At 31.5% G+C, this 23,879-nt stretch overlaps 1 protein-coding gene across 1 annotated transcript in view; it reads left to right on the plus strand.

The window, feature by feature from the left end:
* COL11A1 (collagen type XI alpha 1 chain) overlaps window positions 1–23,879 on the plus strand; it is a 214,605-nt gene that overhangs the window by 184,743 nt on the left and 5,983 nt on the right. The window contains exons 55-64 of the mRNA XM_082451859.1: window positions 9,228–9,281; window positions 9,415–9,522; window positions 9,996–10,049; window positions 16,553–16,606; window positions 17,502–17,609; window positions 18,102–18,155; window positions 18,260–18,295; window positions 18,390–18,443; window positions 19,967–20,216; window positions 22,889–23,001. Of these exons, the coding sequence (XP_082307985.1) occupies window positions 9,228–9,281; window positions 9,415–9,522; window positions 9,996–10,049; window positions 16,553–16,606; window positions 17,502–17,609; window positions 18,102–18,155; window positions 18,260–18,295; window positions 18,390–18,443; window positions 19,967–20,216; window positions 22,889–23,001 (885 nt within the window). The remainder of the gene's footprint in view (window positions 1–9,227; window positions 9,282–9,414; window positions 9,523–9,995; window positions 10,050–16,552; window positions 16,607–17,501; window positions 17,610–18,101; window positions 18,156–18,259; window positions 18,296–18,389; window positions 18,444–19,966; window positions 20,217–22,888; window positions 23,002–23,879) is intronic.

The following is a 23,879-nucleotide window of genomic DNA, read 5'->3' on the forward strand; positions in this document are numbered from 1 at the left end:
TCAGCACAATAGTTAATGTTGACCCTGTTGACACTATTACGAACTTTCAAAATATTTCCATCCACATTTACTAATTTTTAAACCTTGCTAATATAATGTAACACGCTTTTCATCTTTATAATAGCAGAGAGTTTCTAAAATATTTGTGCTGAATACTTTAGAATGTGTAATTATCAACAATTATACTTCTAATGAATAACTGAAACAAACTTCTAGAAAGACCTCCACTCGATTCTAGAATTGAAAAAATGTCATAGGACCGTCAGCACAGATATATAGATATTTAGATTATATTCTGTTCTGTAACAATGAGACAGTGTTGGGTAGCGGAAAGTCCGTGTATTTGCATTTCTATCCATTCACACCTTAATTGGACTTCTGCATTTGCTGCTCAAATGTGGTATAATGTAAAAACGTTAATCCCTGATTTTTAATTCTTTTCTCTTTACAATAGAATAAGGTTATATTTTTCATAGATTAGAAATAATTATAATATACTATCTAGTACACTGTATAATATATAACATATTAATAGTATATTAACAAGAACATAAGTATACGATCAACAAATTTTAGTAGTTTGTTGCTTTAAGAACATAAATAATAACCAATGATTTTTTTCAATCAAATTTAAGATTATATGGTATTAGTAAATTGCAAGTTTAATTGGTAAATTTATTCTTTAAATTTAAATAGAAAGTTAGAGAGTAGAAAAATCACATTACTCTTTCCTGTCAGTATTTCTTTTTTTTTTTTTTTTTTTTTAATGTTATCGATTAACTTTTTTTTTTTAAGTTTAATTTTTATTTATTTATTTATTTATGGCTGTGTTGGGTCTTCGTTTCTGTGCGAGGGCTTTCTCTAGTTGTGGCAAGTGGGGGCCACTCTTCATCGCGGTGCGCAGGCCTCCCATTATCGCGGCCTCTCCTGTTGCGGAGCACAGGCTCCAGACGCGCAGGCTCAGTAATTGTGGCTCACGGGCCTAGTTGCTCCGTGGCATGTGGGATCTTCCCAGACCAGGGCTCGAACCCGTGTCCCCTGCATTGGCAGGCAGATTCTCAACCACTGCGCCACCAGGGAAGCCCAGTTCCTGTCAGTATTTCTAACCAGACAGACTCTCTTGATAAACTCTCTTGATTAAAAGGAATAAAATATCTTGAAAAAATCAAAATATGTTTATATGCATCAATGAGATGGATATAAAATAAGAAATTAAGATAATGTGTTAGTAAATTTATAATTGAACTTCTCTATAGATATATAGACAAATGGTCTTAGTGAAGAGAGAGCCTAGAAAAGGCTTAAAAATATACAGTAACTTCATTTGTGTCAAATTAGACACTGCAGATCAATGGATAAAAGATAGATTATTGAATATATTTTGCTGGGGCAGTTGAATATCTATATGAAAAAAATAAAGTTGGACTTTACATTTCTCCATTCACAAAAAAAAATTCTAGTTGAATTACAATCTTAAATATGAAAAGGAAACTTTGGAATATTTTAGCAAAGATTAGTGGAGAATAAATTTATGACCTCTGGTTATAAATTCTGGTCACATAGGTATGATCAGAATGGAAAAGTTGGTGTATAAAATAAATTACAGTGAAAAGTTTCTGATTATCTAAAAATACTGAAAAGACATTGAAAAGAAAAGATTGAATCAGGATAAAATACTTTTAACATACAGAAAGCTTGCAACGAAAAATTTTCCAGAGTATCTAAGTGTATCTGACAAAGTAAGAAGAAAAGCATCAAACAGTAGACAAAAATTAGCAAAAGGCATGGAAAGGTATTTTACACAAATGTTCCACAAACACGTAAAAAGATGTGTAGAAGTTAGGGAAACGTGTGTTAAAAATGACGTAGAGATACCACTTACATCTATAAATTGATGAAAATTTAAGTCTGGCAAACCAAATGTTGGAAACGATGTTTTTCAAAAAGAAAATAATGGGGATTATCATAAACAGCTATTGTGAGCTAACTGGTACAACTGCTTTAGGAATTGTTCATTATTACCTAGCAGAATTTAACAATGAACTTTCCCTACTATCTTGTAATTCCATTCCTAGGTACATACTCTGGATGATATCTTATACATCTTTACCAAGATACACATGTAGAAAAAATAAGTGTACTGAGATAGGCATAAACTGAAATTTTGTATGGCAATGAAAATATTGTATTGCAGATGTGTGAATCAACAAAGATGAATCTCAAACACCTGATGTTAAGAAGAAAATATATGTAGTGTTGACCTGGAGAAGATAGATAATTTCATTTATATAATATGCAAAAAAATAAAAACATGTTGTTTAGCATTCAAACATAAGTGGTAAAAGTGATTAAATAAATGAAGGCAATGATTCATTAAATTCAGAATGGTAGTTATTTCTCTGGGAGAAAGAGGGTTACAGTAGTTGCAAGTGACATGTAGGAAGTTACACGTTTGTATGCTGAGACTCTTAGATATTAAAGTAATTAGCTGATTCATTCCCTGTATCATCCTTTTCATTATTAGCAAATTCTATAGTGGAGTGCTGCCTTTCTGATTTTTGATGAGATTATTTAAAAATAATCTCTTCAAAAATTTTAGAGATGTTCTAGCCTCCCATTTTAAAAAACAACTTTTATGAATATAATAAGCTATTTTTATTCCACTCTAGTCATTTTGTAAACAAAATTAGAAGACTTTGTATCTATGAATTTTTAATGATATGAGAATTGTGATGACTATGCATTGCTTACAAAGCTATTTACATCCACTTTGATTTAGCAGAAGAATCAACCTTAGGTCAGCCCAACTGAGCAGTATTATGCAAGTTTTCTTCTTTTAAAATGTGGCATCATTAAATCTAACCTGAACGATATTTAACATAATGTGTTAAATTGTGTTCTGTATTAGGATTGGATAGATTGGCAAGTTTAATTGGCTTTCTCTGTTTTACACAATAATCTTTTTTCTTTAGAAGAGTAAAATATATTTTAATGGTGTAAAGATTAGTGTCAACAATCTTATTACTAAAGCTATAATTTGCTCTGATTTAACAGTAGCAATTAATGCTTGCATTCTTTTGAATTACAAACAACCAAACTAGTCAAGAGCTCTACCTTAACCTAAAAAAAAAAAAAAAAAAGATGGCTTAGGTGAAAAAATAGAAATACAAATTATTTACTTAGGTCTTTCTCAGCCTGTAAACTGACACTCTTCATAGCTAACTATCAGCACAAACTAGTCCCGAATGCTGTTGCATTAGAATCAAATAGACCTGGTTTCAAATTCTTGCTTTGCTGTTTATAAATACAACTTAGAATAAGTTAATTTCTTTGAGTCTCAGTTTTCTCATTTATAGAGTAGGCAAAATAACTAATATTCCATGCTGGAGTGAAGACTAAATTAATAAAAATGTATATTTAAACCACTACATCTAATATCTGGATTTATCAAGAGTTCAAAGAGTGGATGCTCTTCTTAAGGAGTTAAATAGAGGTTTTGAATTATGCCATCATTTACAAACAAAACAAACATATTAAATAAAATATACAGAGAAGATAAAGACATTTTCTTCTAATTTCTGAGTTATATAAATTGAGACGAAAGTTTATTAGCAATAAATTCATAGTAACTTCATAATTAATTGCATTTTTGAAGTATAGAATACTGTGATTCTGTTGAGATGGATACAAATTTGTATTATTTATTTATTTGGTGTAAGCTGATGTAAAATCATGTAGCGTAAACTGTAAAGGAATTTCCTATGAGAACTATTGCCAAAAAGCAGAGCATTAAATTCATGATGACTGCATATAATTTTAATAAAATGGATTTGCCAAGCAACAGGGATTTAGAACTAGTTTGAGAGATAATAATGTGATTAAAATGAGTTCGAAGGAAGTACTTGGGAACTTTATTGTATGTCTGTGAGGTCACTTTGTTTATGCACTGGGTGAACACAAAGCTCCTGAGCCTAAAGGCATATGGTGCAGAGTGAATTTTGTGAATTGTAGCTGATGAGGAGAATTCTGTCTTCACCAACCTTTGCATTCAGCCAACAGGCAGCAATGTCTTTGATGCAGGAATCAATATCACCCTTGTGGAAACAGCAAAAAACATTCCTATACAATAATTATAATATCTGATCTACACACTTACGACTTAACTGAATACAGAATTGCCTTACCATTTATTTCCCTTTAGTTCATCTAGAAAGCATAATTTTAAGTAAGCTTTGTATGTATTTTGTGGAAATTAACATTTCTCTTATCCTTTGTTTTGCTACATTGGAACAACAGAAAAGGACCAATAACAATTTTTCTATAGCATCTCGTAGCAGAAGTAGCAATGAATAGAAATGTATTGAAAAGTATTATCACTTTTTTCCTTGAGTGACTCTTACAAATAAATGATAATAAACCCTCCCAATAGAATATTGGTCAGAATGTTGCGAGTGGCAGTGATACTGAGAAACAACATTCTAACAGTTATTGAACAAGTAGGGAAATTAAGTTGACATTTGTAGTACATGTACATTCTGTCATGCATTTTAATACTTGAGAATAAATGTATATTTCCTTGAGGCACTAGAAGATTGTACAGTTTATATCAGTAAGCCATGGAATTTTAATACTCAGATTATCATAGTGGTTTGAAACCAAGAACTAGTTCAAAGCCCTTTTACTGAAAAAAAAATCTAAAGATGACTAAAAAGATTTAAACCTAACCTGAAAATGCATGTATTAAATGGAATTTTAAGGAGTCCCATCTCATCTGCCAAAAGAAAATTTCCAATAAAAAATTAAAACAATAACTGATATTATTAATTAATCAAAATACAAAGGAAGCTTTAACCTACTATATATGCCCATATATACCATAGATGTATTCTTTCCATCCCTATGCCTTTATGCATGAATGTGGATGGTCAGATTAGAAGGAAACATCCCTCCCATATCTACCCACACTAAGATTAAGATCAGATATTAGGTTCTTAGGAAAGCTTTCCCTACTGCCTAACTAGATCAGTGTACCTGTTTTGTACACCTACTTCATCTTTGTGTGTTTTACAATGTACTGTATTTGTTAATTTTGTTGTCTGTCTTCATAACTACACTTTGTGAACTCCTTAGGGTTTCACTTTTTTGTTTTTGTTTTTTTTTGTATTCTCCATGCACAGCACATTTCTGACGTATAAGGAAGACTTAACTATTTGCAACATGTATGGAAGAATGGGCAAATTGTAGAATAATATTATAAAACGTGAATAGTGGAGAGAGGATTATACTGTGTATTTTATATAAAGTATATTTCTCATAGCAAGGAAAATCTCATGTAACAGTGATTACTGGTGGAAAATTAACCAAGGCTTATTTTATTTTCATGTTTTACAAGGCATTTTCCAATCAGAACACTCATTACTTCGTGATAGTACAGGAAGTAATTCACTATATTAAGTCCTTGCCTCTCTGCTTATGCAGATATATGAGAAAGAAATGACTAAAACAAGAATTTGTCCATAGGCATTGTTTAGTTTTTTTTTAAAGGGAACTTCCTATTCTCTTTTAAAAAAGTGTGTTATCTATTTTCATCCTAGTTTTACTTAAAAAAACCTGTGCCATCTGGAAAAAATATAAGGAATAAATGAAAATGGGAAAAATGAGATAAAGAACAGAGTAAAACCATTTAATGTGGATTTCCAACATGATAAACATCAGGCATTCATTCAAAGAGGAAAGAAATCCTTTTGGGATGAAGAAATGTTTTATTGAATCACAATTTTGTGGCCATGTTGTAGTTTACTTGTGTTTAATTCTCTAGGCTTTTCAAACTCAGATTTTCTTTTCTACCTTGCAGTAAAAGCAATATTTTTGTTACATTTTAAACAGTTGATGACTTGCTTTTCCTAAAGCTAGATATTTATAAATCTTCTATACTATAAAGTTCATATGTGTAATTGCAATCTTGAAGTTAATACCACATACCTTTATGTCATTAGTTTACAGAAAAATCTTCTTAGAATAAAGAAAAGCCCATTATTCAGTTGAATCTCATAATTTCTATTCCCCAAATTATAGTCATTATGGCTGTTTTACCCAATTTGAATAGGAATACTTTAACCATCACACCAAAAATGTATTTTTTATACATTACAAAATAATCACCACAATAAGTATAGTTACCATCTGCACACCAAAATGACTCAACTCTTTAACACTAAGAAATATTTGAAGCTTATGCTTCTCTACAGAAATCCTCTTGCATAAATAGTATGAAATTCAAAAGATACACTTAAGTTTTAATGCCTATATTATTGTTAACAAATTGTTGCTGCCTCAAGAGACTGTTTACAGGATTTATGTATGCACTTCTTATCTTTGGGTCGAGGCGCAATGAATGCCTAATAATATATGAAGTTATAGTGATGATATTGAGAAGATAATTACTAATGATATATTCATTGACTCTCTCAGAGATAAATGAGTTCACAGAACTCTGAGTTTGATGAAGTGCCTGAAACCCATTTTAAATGTGGATTTAAAAGACCATATGAAAGACTAACGTGTATCCACCATTAGAATATTAATATAGCATCTGAAAGAGAGAAAGTCATCCTGCCTCACCTTATTTTCACCAATTAACACTGTTTCTGCTACTCTCCCCAAATTCCAACCTCAATCTCAGTTGATGATTTTGAACACAATTCATAACAAAAATTGAAGTAAACAAATGGAAAACAAGAGAGTCTGGGGAAAAATGAAATACAATTTCCTAGAGATCGTTAAGTTTCTTTTTTAAACTTTCTATCCTTATGTCTGAACTTGTGTAGAAATTTTCAGCACAGTTAAGATTCAGATGGAATCTTAATGTTTGTTAAGTAATAATAACAATCAATTAAGTAGTGGAATGAAATAAATATTTTATAATACAATTATAAATTTTTATGTCTTAGAATGAATTTATTATGAGTATATATATTGTGTAGCCCACCACAGTAAGAGGCCAAAAGCACTCTTATTGTATTGGACTATCAAACCAAGTGCGCTGCTTTTGTTGATTTGAGACGCCATAACTGAAAATACCAATGACCTAGTATAATGAGTAGGAACAAAATTTAGACACAGTGGGAATTATAACATATTTCTAGCTTGAAAAATAGTTGTTTTCTTTGATACCTTGAATATTATATGTTATGTAATGTAACTGATTCCTTTCTACATGTTTATTACAAAGATTAGAAATGTCAAGTTTTATATTTCACAAATGGGTAAGAGAATGTAAGAAGGAAATTTGAATGTCAGATTTCAAGATCTGACTATATATTACAGGATCGTTTAGCTGACTTTCAATTTTCTAGTTAAAACAAGTAGTTTCATACATGGAGTTCATATTTTTCAGGTGTTATAAACAGGATGTATGGAAAAAAGTAAGTTGTTGACATGGTGTCTCTAAATGTATTTTGAAAGTCAGTTTTGTTTGACCTGACTCTTAGGTTGCCAACATGGTGAAAAGTATTGGTAAAATAATAGAATTTATATAGAATAACAAATATCTAATAATTTTAGTAACAATAATAAAATAAGTAATATTTGTAGTGTTCTTTATGTCTCAGGTACTTTTATACACCATTTACATTTACCAACTCATTGAATTCTCATGATGATGCTGGGAGATAGCTACTGTTATAATCCACATTTTGCAGAGAAGTAAACTGAATCACTCACAGGGTGTGTAACTTGCCAAAGATCACAAAGCTTGTTGATGGCAGAGCCAGGATTTGAATCCAGGAAGTCTGAATCCTGGCTTTAGGCTCTTAAGCTTCAGATTCCATTCCTGTATTTGATACTGCTCTACTGGAAGTTCACAAAATATTTTTTCATGTGTTACATCATTTAAATTTAACAACAATTCTATAGCAAGAGAATTCGTATTAATAACATTTTATGGATGAAAGAACTGAAGTTCAAAAATACTAATAATTAATTATTTATTAATCATCAATTATTTATTTAGCTAAATTAATCATTAACTATTTAGCTAAATTAATCATTATTTATTTAGCTAAAACTAAAGAGAAATAGGGAGACAGATACCTCACAAAGATAGGGGAAAATATATATATATATATATATATATATATATATATATACAAGGAGCAATATTATGAAAAGCTTTATATATAAATTATATATAATTTACATATAATAATTAGCATTTTTCCATAGCAATCCATGCAGATATACAAAAGTTATGCAAATACCAGAATATCTTCTTAAATTTTTGAATGACATATGGAGTATGAAGATTCTTTTCCTGTTTTTTCTCTAATACTAGGTTTTAAAAAGTCGTACTATTTTTTAATGCCACTTAATTATGTGAATTACATAGTTCCAGAGAATTAAAATATAATATCTGTTGACCAACAAGATTTTAAATTTTGTACTTTTCCAGTTTGAACATGATCTTATGAAAATGTATAATGTATGGATCTTCTAAGGTTAAGAAAGGAGCCAATCTTAAAAACACATATAATGATGGAAGTGAAATCTGAAACCTTCAATTACTTCCTAATTATACAACAAAATAAATGATATCTGAGTATTTAACACACTAAGGGTGACTAAGTCATCAGCATTTCTTTAAATTTTTTATCTTTATTGTTTCCTTACATTGATATGATGTGATTATCTGTATTCTACTCAATCTGCGCTTTATTTGTTTTTAATATTCTAACTTGGGCTTCCCTGGTGGCGCAGTGGTTGCCCCTGCCTGCCAATGCAGGGGACACGGGTTCGAGCCCTGGTCTGGGAAGATCCCACATGCCGCGGAGCGGCTAGGCCCGTGAGCCACAACTACTGAGCCTGCGCGTCTGGAGCCTGTGCTCCGCAGCAAGAGAGGCCACGATAGTGAGAGGCCCGCGCATTGCAATGAAGAGTGGCCCCCGCTTGCTGCAACTAGAGAAAGCCCTAGCACAGAAACGAAGGCCCAACAGAGCAATCAATCAATTAATCAATCAATCAATCAATAAATCTTTAAAAAAAAATATTCTAACTAAAATTTGTACATAAAAAGGGTTTTGAGTTTTCTCAGTGTTTTAAACTAAATTGCTATAGAAAGTCACAATTTATTAGACTCTTTAACAAATTAAACTGGGGTATTTGTAAATAAGTCTTCAGTTGCATTACTTTTATATGTTATATATATTTTAAATGCAATTTTATGTTTATAGGGTCCTCCTGGAGCTGCAGGTGCAGAGGGAAGACAAGGTGAAAAAGGTGCTAAGGTAAAATATACATTACAGGTATTATGTTTGAAAAATTCACGTGTACGCTGGACATCTATTTCAGTACTTTTAATAAAATAATAAAATGTCTTTTTTCATTATTAATGCATTCACATATTTTATTTTCTAACAGGGAGAAGCAGGAGCTGAAGGTCCTCCAGGAAAAACTGGCCCAGTTGGTCCTCAGGGACCTGCCGGAAAGCCTGGTCCAGAGGGTCTTCGGGGCATCCCTGGCCCTGTGGTGAGCATCTGTGCTGAAAGATGTCATTTTGAAAATAATGTCTTATTTCTAAGAAAAATTATGAATGAAAATATTTATGTCAGCATTATTTTATAAATTGTGTGCAGTAAATATTATGTAATAAAGTCAGAGACCCTTAGAATATTTAAGTATGTCATTTATTTAATAAGTTCATGGTGAAATTCTAACTTCTAAAGGTAGAATAGAAAACTTAACCCTGAGATCTCAAAGATGTATAATTTTTATACACGCATCCATCCATCTGTGCGTGTGTATGTATGTGCATGTAGACACATACACAGAAAGTAAAAAGACTCAAAAATTGCTTCGATATTTGTAGATGTCCTCCACGTGATGGAATTCATAGGTGATGTTTGCTTTCTTTCTTTTTCGTATTACCAAAATTAAAATAAAGAAAAAAATATGTCTGCTTTTGTTTATTAAAAAAATCAATCATGTTTCTTCTTCCACAGGGAGAACAAGGTCTCCCTGGAGCTGCAGGCCAAGATGGGCCACCTGGTCCTATGGTGAGTAGCACCTTTTTCTGTTGTTTAGAATTCCAGAAATGAAATTATTTATAAGCTAGAATTCCTGAAATTTTGTCTTATAAATTGGTTTATATTCTGTACAGTATTCAAGGAAGCGTATTACTCAGACCTAAAAAGAGAAAAGTAATCCTAACTGATAAGTTATTTGGAAAATATGCCCTTGATCAGAAGATCTTTCCTTTCTTATGTCCAATGGATGAAAAAAAATTTCCTTTCTGAATAAAATGCCACTAATGGCCCGGACAGTTCTTTTCCAAATGTGGACAGCTCCCCCAAATGCATGCAATTACACTTAGTTTCCTGGCACTTCATTTAAAAGAATAACATTGGCACAGGCATACAGTGATTCTTTCACCAAATAAATTGTTCTCTTCATGAGTCATATGGGCTGAAAGATAAAGCATTTACCCCCATGAGTGAAGAGAGGTATAATTGTTACAACACCAAAGCCTGGTTACTCTCATAAACTGTGTATGCAAACAACACACTTGAGCAATGCAATAAAGCATTTAGTTGACCAGCATATGGTTCATAGATAGAGTTTATTATAGGAGCCAAGGCTATTCTTGCTACAAAATTTGGGCAGAAAGTGAGAATCCAAGTCTTGCCTTTAAAATTATTGCTTACTAGGTAACAGATTCTATTTCATGGTGGAGATATTTGAACTTCTTTTTCCAAATAGTAATATGTAAAGGGATTAATTAAAACAGGAAGCAATACATATAGCACTATTCAAGTGTAATATATATCAGTTTAAATAGTCAGATTTGTCCATACAGAAATTTAAATTTTACAAAACTGCCTCTTTTCATGAGTATATCAACTACCTCAGAGGCATGTATGTGCTCAGAAAGCCATCGAAACTAGGATTTGCAATCTTAATCATTCAGGAGAACTTGGCCATTTCTGCTAGGAAAAATGTCACAAAAATTTCCTCTAACATTCCAGATATTTCATAAGTGTTACAGAGATCAATTTTTTAACTTGCACTGAAAAGTTAAATATCACTTAGTTTAATAAATGGTTAAAAGTTATCAAATTTTGAGGAGATTATCAAATCTGCACTTTACCCCATTGACATTAGAACAGGGACTTGACAAAAGTAGGATCATCGGTTCCATGTCTGCATCACTATTTAGGGAATATTCTTCTTAGATATGTTAAATTCCTAACTGCACACAGTCATAGCCTAGGGAAAAAAAAATACTTCACCTTAATATCACCCTAAAATTTGCCAAAGATTTTTTTTCTTGCTATTTCAGATTTTTCCAATAAGTATTCTGACCTTTCTCCAGATGAAATAAAAAGCATCAAGCTGGAGACTTCCTTCAGCTAATATTAAAAATAAAACCATCAGACATACCACCTGATTCTGGCTTGCAAATGTTTATATTTCTGAATCTTAGGTAAATGTGGGTTTACAGAGCAAGGAGCTAAATAAACAACTCACATCCTTTTCCGCAGTGAAATGAAAAGCACCAGAATTGAGCAACATGGGTGCCATTTCTGTCTCTGGCTGCTTGTTTTATCAGAGAGTACTTATAATGCAAATCTATTGTAGCTTTTTCATACCATCAAATAGTTTGATTGTGCTGTCTAATTTTAATGAAAATGCTACTTGGGCTACAGGAGATGAGGATTGGTGGAGAAATCATCTTCAGGATGCATTTTATGGCAATTTAATGAACTTTTCAGCTCAGCTAAGAAATACTGGTACTTATTTTAGTAGGCAATTTTGTATTAGAGTGAGAAGTAGCATATCGTGATTACTGGTTAAGGTCATCACCTCTCAACCCAAGAGCCCTGGTTTCAAAAATGAGCACTACCACCTGCTTGCTGAATAAGTTATAAGTAAGTTATTCAATTTTTTTTAAGCCTTAGGTTTCTCATCTGTAAAATGAGAATTTGAATAGCATAGATCTTATGGGATATTATGAAGTTAAAATGAATTAAATGGAGATATTAATATCTTTTACCCCACGGGGTTCTTATGTTAATTAGATGAGTTATTTCTAAAAAACAAAACAAACAAACAAAAAAACAACTTAGACCATTTTCTATATAAGTAACAGTTTAACAACTTTATATTAACCTTTGGATTAGAAATTCTTTGGGCTAGAGTGAAACAAACACCAGTTAAAACTCTTAAGATGATATTTGGTGTCTGACCACTCTATATGATCAGCTCTACTAGAGTTTAGATATGGTACAATATTTACTTTTTACTTCAATATTTCTCATGGCAAAAATTAAACTTCTACATATGCATGAATTTTATATACAGATAAATATTAAGAATCATCATATGGAACTGAGAATAAAACAGTACGTGTGAAAGCTAAAAGAAAGCTAAGGACAACGATGAGATTGTATAAAGAATTTTATTTGAGGATTTTTAAAGTTGAACTGCTGGGTTTTGTTTTTTTTTTAGGAAATAGCGAAAATCAGATGAGAATAAAATTGAGTGTTTTAAAGAGAACAGTAATGGTTGCTACGTTCTCTCCTCTGCTGCATAGTCAAAATAAGCAAGATTTAATCATTTTAAATTAATTTTTATTTTATTTTTTGAAGGCACAATTAGCATCAATTTTAGTTTTAAGCTTTTATTTTGTTTTGTTTCATAATCTTTCATTTTAAGAACCTATTTGTTCCAATGTAGCTGAAAAATTGTTCAGTATTTATCTTCAGACAAGTTTACCTTACTATTATCATACATTAATTCTTTTCACATACTGATAAGTAAAATATCTGATAACATTATTTGTTAAACCATAAGTGCGTGAATAAATGGTAGGATGGGTTACTGAATTATAGTTTGATTTTTTAAATGCTACATTTAACTTATCTGTAAACAGGTTTGAGATGTGTAGCATTCCATAATGATTAAGCAGGTTTAAACTACAAAGCATTTTCTTTCACCAAATTAAATGTTATTTTACAATACTACATTCTAAATAAACAGTAGGATCTGCATTTTCTTTAAACTTCAATGCATTAGGATTTTGAGATGCATTTCAAAGCAAATATTCTGTACAGCATAATACAGCAGGGGAACATATTTGTGTATTCTAGACACTTAAGAATGTATCATCCCTGTTTTCCTTTTCACTTTATTACTTATGAATTATGTATTTCCCTAGGGTTTTTCAGTTTACAATATCCTAAGAGGAAATAGAAAATATGTATACCTGAAATAATATTTTTATATGCAGAGTTGATATTTTTGATATGGTCCAGGTTCAGAGGGTTATTTATAACTGCGATCAACATCATAGCTTTACCAATTTCTATTTCTAACTGATGAAAATGATAATAAACTGATTTCGCTTGGCTAATGCCTCCTTAGATATAGTTCACAATTTCATGAGATTATTAGCTTAGAGGAATTAACACTATTTTCCTTTAACTCCTTCCTGAATAATATGTATAGAAATGATTTTAAATGCATTACAAACACAAAAAATGTCTAGTATGTTTCCCATTACCCCGGAGCAATAACAATCTGCAGTATTTCTTCCTTTTTGCCATTTTAGCTTTTACTATTAGAATGTGATGAGAAAGCTGATTGATAACTATCTGTGGCATATCAGAAACAAATAACAATCATTTACATTACACTTCACTATATGCAGTACTTTTGTAAGCCTGGTTTTTCTTTCATTATCACGATTCTCTGACACAGTTATTATTAGAACACTTTTATAAATAAAGCTCTGAGATAAAAAGGAACAGACCTAAGATTACCCAGCTAATGAGTGGTAGACCTGAGACGCTGAATGAAGCAGTGTTTGGAATATTGATGCCCAGCAAATGGCATTCCTATTAGTTCTCCCACTTAACAGCAAAATTTCTGTAAAGTGTATCACATACCAGAAAGAGTTTGAGTGTAAAATAAGAAGTAAAGAAAGAAAAAAAATCTGGCCTTTTTAATAGTTTTGTGTTTTCAGTCTAAAGAATGTATTTACTTTTAACTGACATATGTCAATTTTAACCAATATTTTTAAATGGTTTCTGTTACTGATACAGGTATATGTTTCTTTCATGCAATTACATATTTATTAGAACAATTTTTTTCATGCTTTTTTATGCCCCCTTGTTCTAACATATAGAACATTTGGCATCTATCCTGATGGTCACATGACCTCAAGGAATTATTTTATTATTTTTATTACTCATTTATATTATTCCTTTAAAATTGTGCTATCAGGCAACATTATTTTCCTCACCAATAATTCACCAAACCTTTCTGATGAGATGAGAAAAAAGTAGATGCAAAATATACTTACTTAATTTTAAAATTATTAAACTAGTAATACTAAATAGGTAATGTTTTTATTTTAAAATAAATGACATCCTTTATGCTGTTCTGATTTTCATATTGATTTAACAGATTTGGGACTTAATGCCACAGAGCCATGTTTCTCAGACCTTAATGAGTAACAAACCTGTGAAACAGATTTCTGGTCTCTAACTCTAGAATTTCAGATTCAGTTAGTCTGGATGATGCCTGTGAATTTGCTTTGCTAATATGTTCACAAATGACGCTAAGGCTGCTGGTCTGAGGATCACACTTTGAGATCATCCACTCTGATATAGTGTTAGCAAATGAGATGAAAGTCCAGTGTTAAAACCTAGCCTTAGAATATTCCTGAAAGTAAATTTGGTAATTTCTTTGTAGTCTCCTTTTTGTCTACAAGAGATTTAACAAAGTGACATGATTGTTTATATTTATACAAAAGAGAATCTAAACTGAATTGATATAAACTTACATCTGAGGATTAATCATTTTCTTCTTACTAGAATATTATTAGGCACATTTACATTTAAATTGCACGTAATTTCTACAAAAATAATTTATCTATTGTCAACAGAATGATGTAGGGAAATTGTTCACTTTTATATCAATACTTATAGAATTTCAAATTCATTCATGAATTAAAACAAATATAAATATTTCTGATAACAGTCCAAAATACTATTGATACACAGGACTAACTTATACTAACATTATTCTTACCTTCCTCTGATAATTAAGGACTTCAGTTTAAGGAGTAGACTTGAGAAACTAAGGAATGGAAAGTGCTCATCTACGCAATCTCACAGTAGCCCCTTGAGACAGGAATTATAATCCTTGGTTTACAGATGAGAGAACTGAAGTTCTCTTTGGTTAGCTAATTTAAATTGCTGATAAGAGAAGCTGGCTTCTACCCCAAGTCTATTGTATTCTGAACGCATACTTTTTAAATTGCATCATGCTTCTTGGATTAGATCCATGGCTTTTAATATATTAAATTCACAAAAATGATGGACTGAGACTCAATGTGCTCTTTCACACTGAAGACTCAAAAGTGTCTAGGTAGAGGGGAAAAAATTAATTGTGGTAGCCTTGCGGAACATACTATAGTAAAGACTAATTATATAGCTTGGTAAAAATTAAAACAATTTGATTACTAAGTGCCATGTTAAAATCATTATTAAAATTATAATTCAAATAGTTCAATTCAGTCTATATAATTCAAACTCATAGAGAAAACTCATATTTTGTCTTTGTTTCTTGATGCGGTACTTGTTGTAAGCAGTAGTGACTCGTGTGGTGGTATTATCTGGGCCCTGGTTTCATCAGTCACATACTTACAAACCAACTGTCAGTTACATTTTTTCTGACAGAATCTGTTGCCTGCATAGCAACTTGTTGTAATTTCAGAATAAGGATCTTATTTTGTGTTGCCTTCAATTTGGAGTACACTCGTTTTTATATTTAAAAGTCTGTTTAAAAGTCATCATTATGAATATTTTCATGAGTAGGGACCAAGACTAAGAGTTAGTTGCTAAAATCATGCCATAATTTTCATTAAAATATAATTTAGCCTAAATGGATAAAGGCCTTATCCTTGGATTATAAAAAGGGTTAAATAATTAAAATACAGGTCTGATAATATGAGAAAAGTAAATTATCTTATCATTACATTTACAAATCATTTAGTTAAGAGATTCAATTCAGAAATTACAGCTAAAAATAGTATCTTGGGAGTTTATTTAGGAAAAATGATTAACAATGGTCAGTTGACTGTCAAAAGTTTATTGAGGTTTTTTCTTTAAATTTTACTGGAATTATTGTAACCTTTGAATGTGAGTTTAACAGAGAAATATTCGATTAAATGAATGTATAACTTGGAAACTTCTTCTTCTAAAATTAGTGTAATTAAAAATGCATCTTTTCTTTCAACTGAAAAACCATATAAATCATGCCCTATTTCTAACTTCATATTTATTTAGTCAAACATCAATATTATGTTCTATTATTATGGTTAACTGTCAAACTGTGGAGTTATAAACACATAAAATTATTTAGAATCCTGAAAAATAAACAGTGGTCATTATTAGTTATTTTGAACCCTATCATATTATCAAAACCAACTTGCCCAGTGGATAGTAATATGATTCTCTAATTTGTAACTACTCTATGTATGTTTATTATTTAGGGACCTCCTGGCTTACCTGGTCTCAAAGGTGACCCTGGCTCCAAGGGTGAGAAGGTGAGAGTAAAAGAATGTGTTATTACAATGTTGATTTCTTAATAGCAGAGACAATAATGTTGCAGACTAATATCACTCAAAAGGAAATTTCAAGGAATACCTTTGTCATCCTAACCAAGGAAAAAGTTATCAGTCCTTAGCTTCCAAGATGAATTCAGAAAAGAGAAAATATACAAAGTAATAGTGAAAAATGTACCAGAATTCAGTGTTAAAATTCTCAATGTTCCTTTGTAGGAACCATATGGAGAAAGCATATGGTTATACTAAAATAACTATTCAGAAAATAAATAGATAGAATAACAAAATGGTCATTTTTTATGTTTTTAAACATGAAAATAAAAAATTTAAACTAGACTATCTTTCAGATGGTGATTTGAAAGATATGTATGCTCTGTTGCATCAAATAATTAAAGAAAATAAAACATTTTTAGAATGGCATTAATATTTTTTAAACTACTTTTAAATCTTTAAATGTTTCTTAGATGCTGCAAAATTTGTGAAGGATAGAAATCATTTTATATAAAATAAGATGCTTTTTAAAATAATGAATTTTCAGTTGTTTGTTTCACCAATATTATATGTAGTCATTATTAGTCTTTTAGTTGAAGGAATTCCCTTTAAGTAAATGTAACACTGAAGGGGATATTTTTAGAAAAAATTTTCTCAATAATATTCCCAACCCTTAATAAAGGTCTCACTTAATGTAATCACTAAATGATCCTGTTAGGTGAGGGGAAAGAGGTTCTTAATCCTATATTTCATTCAGAAAGGGTTAAAGTTTTAATCTAATTTTTTACTCTTATGTTTCATAAATTTAATATGCAATTATTTTATGACTATAATTTAATATATGTTTGTAATTTATATATTGTTAAAATTTCTTTACCTTTCAAAGGGACATCCTGGTTTAATTGGCCTGATTGGTCCTCCAGGAGAACAAGGTGAAAAGGGTGACAGAGGACTCCCTGGAACTCAAGGCTCTACAGGAGCAAAAGGGGATGGAGTGAGTAAAGATATAAATTATTTTCCTACTCCTTTCCAATCATACACTCACACACCTGCAGACATTCCTTTAAACATGACCTAGGAAGTGATTTAGAGCATCTTAATCTCCTTAAGTCAATGGTGTTTTCAAAAAGAAATTTATTTAACCTTAGAGTAAATAAATAAAAATATGACTTAAGTTAGAAACCATAAAAATTATAGTTCAATATTTAATTACACAAACATTTATTGAATCCCCAACACATACAAATCATTATTCTGAAGGCTGCAGGAATGTAAAGACATATGTGTAGAGAGGGAGACATTGCAGCAAAATGGACAAAAATACAGCTCATCTTGCAAAAGTTATTTCTCAGATTCACAATGGAAAATTTTAGGCCATTCTTATGTACTTTTGCATTGTCTAAATTTTGCAATGTGTGTTGTTATGCAACATATGAAAATGGAATCGCTGAGAAAAACTCTTTAATTTGGATGATTCTCTCTGTAGGGTATTCCAGGCCCTGCTGGTCCCATAGGTCCACCTGGTCCTCCAGGCTTACCAGTAAGTACAAAACAAAAGAATTTTATAAAGTAAACTTATAAATATACCAAAGAGATGCACATGCTCCAGATTTTTATGTGTACTTTTGCCTTTGCATTTTCCAGGGTCCTCAAGGTCCAAAGGGTACCAAAGGCTCTACTGTAAGTACCTTTCTCTTTGGCATCTAAATTTTTCAGTGACACCTACTCAAATGCCTTGTTCTCTATTTATGTTGTTCCTTATTCTTTCTAACAGGGACCTGCTGGCCAGAAGGGTGACAGTGGTCTTCCAGGGCCTCCTGGGCCTCCGGTAAGTGCATGGTAAAAAGCGTGATATTCTGACAGTAAGCACCCTGAGACTGCCAGTGATTTCTCTGAATTTATAAGAAGGATGAAAAAGCATATTCTGTCAAAGTGCTGATTTTCTAGGAAATAGCAACTACTTTAATTAAGTACTCAGGTCTACATGCCAACACTTGTCTTTTAATTGGCTTTGCTCTTTGAATGTAAAGATACCTTAACTATTATAATAATCTTGCTTTTATTAGTTTTTCAAGAAAATCATGTATTTTTCATGTCACATTTTCATGAAAGCAACTGGTTGTATGCCACAAAGATACATTAATACCTGACTAGGAATAAAAACAAAAGTTCAGATGCTTGACATTTTTTTCCTACTGCATATAATGATAATAATAAAAGCAATGATAATAGCTACCACTTTTTAGCACTGACATTTTCCAGGCTTCACACAAGCCTGTTAGATCCATGTGAAAAAATTTGAGGCTTCCTTCTTGAACTTGTTTCCAAGTTATATGTGTATTAGTTTGCTAGGATGGCAATAACAAAGTACCACAAACTACATGGATCAAATAATAGAAATGTATTATCTAATAGTTCTAGAAGCCAGAAGTCTTAGATCAAAGTATCAGCTGCATTGGTCTCTTCTGAGGGGTGTGGGGTAAACATCTGTTTTAGACCTCTCTCCTTGGCTTGTAGATGGCTCTCTTCTCCTTGTGTCTCCTCACATGGTCTTCTGTCTATGTGTATCTCTGTACCCAGATTTTTTTATTTTAGAAGGATACCGGTCATATTGGAGGAGGACCCACCCTTATGCCCTCATTTCACTGTATTAATTATATCTACAGCCACCTCATTTCTAAATAAGGTCTTCCTCTGAGTTACTGCGGCTTAGGACTTCCCTGTATGAATTTTTGTGGGGCACAGTTCAATCCATAACAATACGGATTAACTATTTGGTGTAGTTATATTTTTACACATATGTAAATTCAAGTCTGATTGCACTTCTTTTAATTTTGTTTATTTATAAAGTTATAGATGTTTGGAACCAGCTAATGTGTATTTTTAAACTTGATATGAATTATTTTCAAGCACAATAGACAACTCATTATATAGCACATGAATTTTAAATTGTTGTTTTAAGCCTCAGAGATTAAAATCTAGTTGCAGAGATAGGACATGTAAATGAGGACTAATTAATAAATAAGAAAGTAATGGATATAACATATGTACACACAAATCTGTGCTATGTTACATGTATATAAAAAGGTCCAGAAATCATCTGAATTTTGTGCCTACCTCAATATCTCCACTAGATTCTTTTTAAAAGAATTCACAAAGTTTATATATGAAGAGATATATGTACATAATATATGTATTTTAGCAATTAGAGAAAACATCGAAAATAGGGAAAACAGTGAAAAGTTAAACAAACTATAAGTTCTTATAACAATAACATAAACAGTAATAACTAATATCTGCAGAATATTTTACCTTAGGAAACAGTTACATGCACATCCATCTCTTTTACAGGGTCCACCGGGTGAAGTCATACAGCCTTTACCAATCTTGTCACCCAAAAAAACAAGAAGGCATACAGAAAGCATGCAATCAGATGCAGGTGATAATATTCTGGATTACACTGATGGAATGGAGGAAATATTTGGTTCCCTCAATTCCTTGAAACAAGACATTGAGCATATGAAGTTTCCAGTGGGTACACAGACCAACCCAGCCCGAACTTGCAAAGATCTGCAACTCAGCCATCCTGACTTCCCAGATGGTATGTTAATAATACACGACCAAGCAAATGTACTGAGCCTCTAAGTTACCAAGGTGCATTGTCAGCTCATTAATTCTAGTTAAATGTTTAATATAGTCTCTAAATAAAACGAGAGTGAACGATTATTAATTCCAATCTTGTAGACAGAAAAAGTCATTTACACTGTAAAACAAGGTCTGCTCTGGAAAATCTTTGTCTTGTTAAGCAAGGTTTCATTAAATTATGACAAGTTCATTTTGGATGATTATAGATAACACAAATGTAATTTGCCTTGTAATAACCGTCACAGAATGGGTTTGATGTGTGTACACATATGTGCATGTTACTATATTTATATCCTATATCCTAACTTACTTTTCATTACTGATTAAATAGCATAACTGAATCATATGTGACCTATCAGTTTAGCAATGATTTGATGAACAGAATATTTACAAATGAGGATAGTTTGAGGCCAAAATTTATTTCACTGATCCATGAATACCCAGAACAACTGTGAACAATTTATTTGTAATAATAATCAGGATAAATTTTTATACCTATTATTTGACAAAACTTTTACATACCCATTCTGAGAAGGAAACAGTTCCAAGTATCCTAAGTTAAGTGACTAACTCACACAATACTAAACTAACAAGGGGCAGATCTATATCTGATTTTAAATCTCCCACTTTATGTGGAAATAGTTTGCCACTCTGTTTACTTGTGGGACTACATTATTTCCCACTATCGATCATATAATGAATGTTGTAACTGAGATCTAAATAACTCAGTATAGATAGAAAAGTTTCACGCAATTCAGGAAGAGACATTTTTTATGACAAAGAATGTCTTAAAATCTCCTATCTTAATCAAGCACAGCCTGTTAAAAGGAAAACACAGGTAATTATTAAGGGTGCTTTACAAACTGCTATCAAATGTATTCAAATTTATAATATATTTATTTGAAAAAGATACATTTAGTTTCATGTTAATTCAGTGATTTATAAGGAGAATGACCCAAACTTCTGATCTAGCTAATATGATCATACATATGCGACTGAAAATCAAATGTAAAAGATGACAGCGTGTACTGACAACATAAAACAACGTGTGATTAATTAGAACCTGAGCAGTCAAGAAAAAAATTTTGTAAATGTTGGGGATGGAAAGCTCACTATGGACTATAGTTCCCTATGATTTCCATACATTAACTAGCTTTATTAATTCTTTAATTACTTAAATTTTAATTAATTACAATTAAATATTTATTTATTAACTTATTGGTGCCAGGCACTGTTATTCATGCAGAGATTCACAGATAAATAGAAAGAATAATGCCCTCGGGCTACTATTGTGTAATGATGGAGACAGGTAAACCATAAGTATTTATAATAGCAAATTATGACAGATACAGATTTCCTCTACTATCCAAAATTAGAAGGTTCCTATGAAATCTTTTGCAAGCTGAAATGGCATGAAGCCATAAAGGTATATTAGTAATTAAGCATATGTTATTTGTAAGAATATTTAGTAACAATGTTGACTGAATAAGACAAGATAAAAATAATGCTTACCATATAATTCAAAATTATATATTCTTTAAAACCCTAAGAAATATCAAAGATTAAGAGTGGCTATTCCAGTTGGTAAAATCTTTGATGATTTTTATTTTCTTTTATAAATTTTTCCTGTGAATTTCAATTTGTTCCAGATGTGAATTTATTAGTGGCATGATCAGAAAAAGTGTAAATTTTTTTGTTAAAGAATTTATTTCAAAAAGCGAACTGGCATTGGATTTTCAGGAGTTCCAGTACTAAGCTAAGCAGTTGGAGCTTTTAAGTTGTTCATAGTTCACAATCAGTGGATTGACATAATTCAAATTAATATTTGAAATGAAGTGGCAGCATGAAAAATGGTAGGAAGAAAGCAAAGTAATCATCACATGTATATCAAGTCTGTCTCCCAATAATTCTTGCTTAATAAAAGCCCCATTGTCTATTACTTAAGGGATAACTTTTTGTCAACCCCACTACTTACCATCTTTACTCACCTAACACCAAATTAATCGTCATGATAAAATTTGTTCTGTACCATTTAGATGATAGAATTAATAGCAAACTGCATTTAAATATATAAAATAGACTTTCTTCTTATGAGCCCATTCAAAGGGGGAGTACACTTACTGCATGAAGTTTTTCCTGTAAAGTAATGCAAAAGTATGATACTTGAGGCTAAGTGGATACTCTCACCTCCATCATTACAGATAAATAAATCAAGGAAAAATATATTGATTATTATGCTCAGATTAATTAAGTAGTAAATAATACATATGGCATTTAGAGTCAGGTATATCTCATCCCAATGTACTTGCAATTTATTACACATAGATAAGAGAATGTTAATATTTGAGGAGGTGGCATTTAAGCCGAAACCTAAAAGTAATAGGCATGCTAAGATTAAAAAAAAAAGGATGTTCCAGGCAGAGAGTATGGGAGCATTTGGCAAAGACAAAGCGTTGCTCTTTAAGTATTCAAACATGTACCTCAATATGACCAAAAACATAAAAGTGATTCATGCGAAAAAAGATGAATGAATATTCATTTTTCCTTATTTCTCTAATAAAATTTGGTATATAATGTATTCAGTTTTTGGTATAAATTTGTATATGACATATGTTTTCCTACTTCCAGGTGAATATTGGATTGATCCTAACCAAGGTTGCTCAGGAGATTCCTTCAAAGTTTACTGTAATTTCACGTCTGGTGGTGAGACTTGCATTTATCCAGACAGAAAGTCAGAGGGCGTAAGTACCAATCTGTTTTGGTGGTGACTGTTGACAGTTCCTGCCATGTTTTTGCAATATTGAACTAAACAGGAAAATTATACTGTCATATTTTCATTTATCTGCTTTTCTTACAGGGTAATTAGAGCATTTCATTTGCATAAATATGAATAAGACACCAAAGTGACACACAGAGTTGACAAATACTTCTTTTCTTAGTTTTTACCCAGATGTATTCTTTATGTACCTGTTTGCTCTCTAAAATTCTATGGCTTTCCATGACACAGCAGAGCTGATTCTCAGATTTTAGTGCATGTGTAGTATTCTTTCCAATTACCACGTGGTAGAACTCACAGCTGTATATTATGCTCAAAATACACAATTTTATAAAGAATGATTCTTTCACATAAAATAAGAGTATTCTCTGCACTTTTGTACGTTTTAAATGTTTAGTCTCTTCAGACACATTCCTTGATTTTCACCTAGCAGTATTAATACATGTGAGTTCTATCTTTAAAGCTACAGACAAATTATTAATGTAAGGAAAGATTTTTCACTAGCATAATTACATTCTCCAAACATTTTATAGGTGGGAAATTTTGACTTTATTTGTATTGTTTTAGTAAATCACATTCTTCTTAGGAAGTGGAGTAGGCATGCAGAGGCACGGAAACTCCTTAAGACGAAACAAGTAGCTTTAAGTGTGACTGATCTCTTTAGGAGAGACATTTAGTTTGTAAGTGAAGGATGGGTAGTAGGGGCAGGAGACAAAGCAACTTCTGTTTCCCAGCCACACTTTGCATTTGGGGAAGTAGAATAAAGCTCCTCTAGCCCACAAAGAAATGTGGGAAAATGGAAATGCCTCCCCTTACAGGATTACTCAAATTCCCTATAGTGAG

This window comes from Balaenoptera physalus, assembly GCF_965194825.1.
Source record: "Balaenoptera physalus genome assembly, chromosome: 1".
NCBI classification, from domain to species: domain Eukaryota; kingdom Metazoa; phylum Chordata; class Mammalia; order Artiodactyla; family Balaenopteridae; genus Balaenoptera; species Balaenoptera physalus.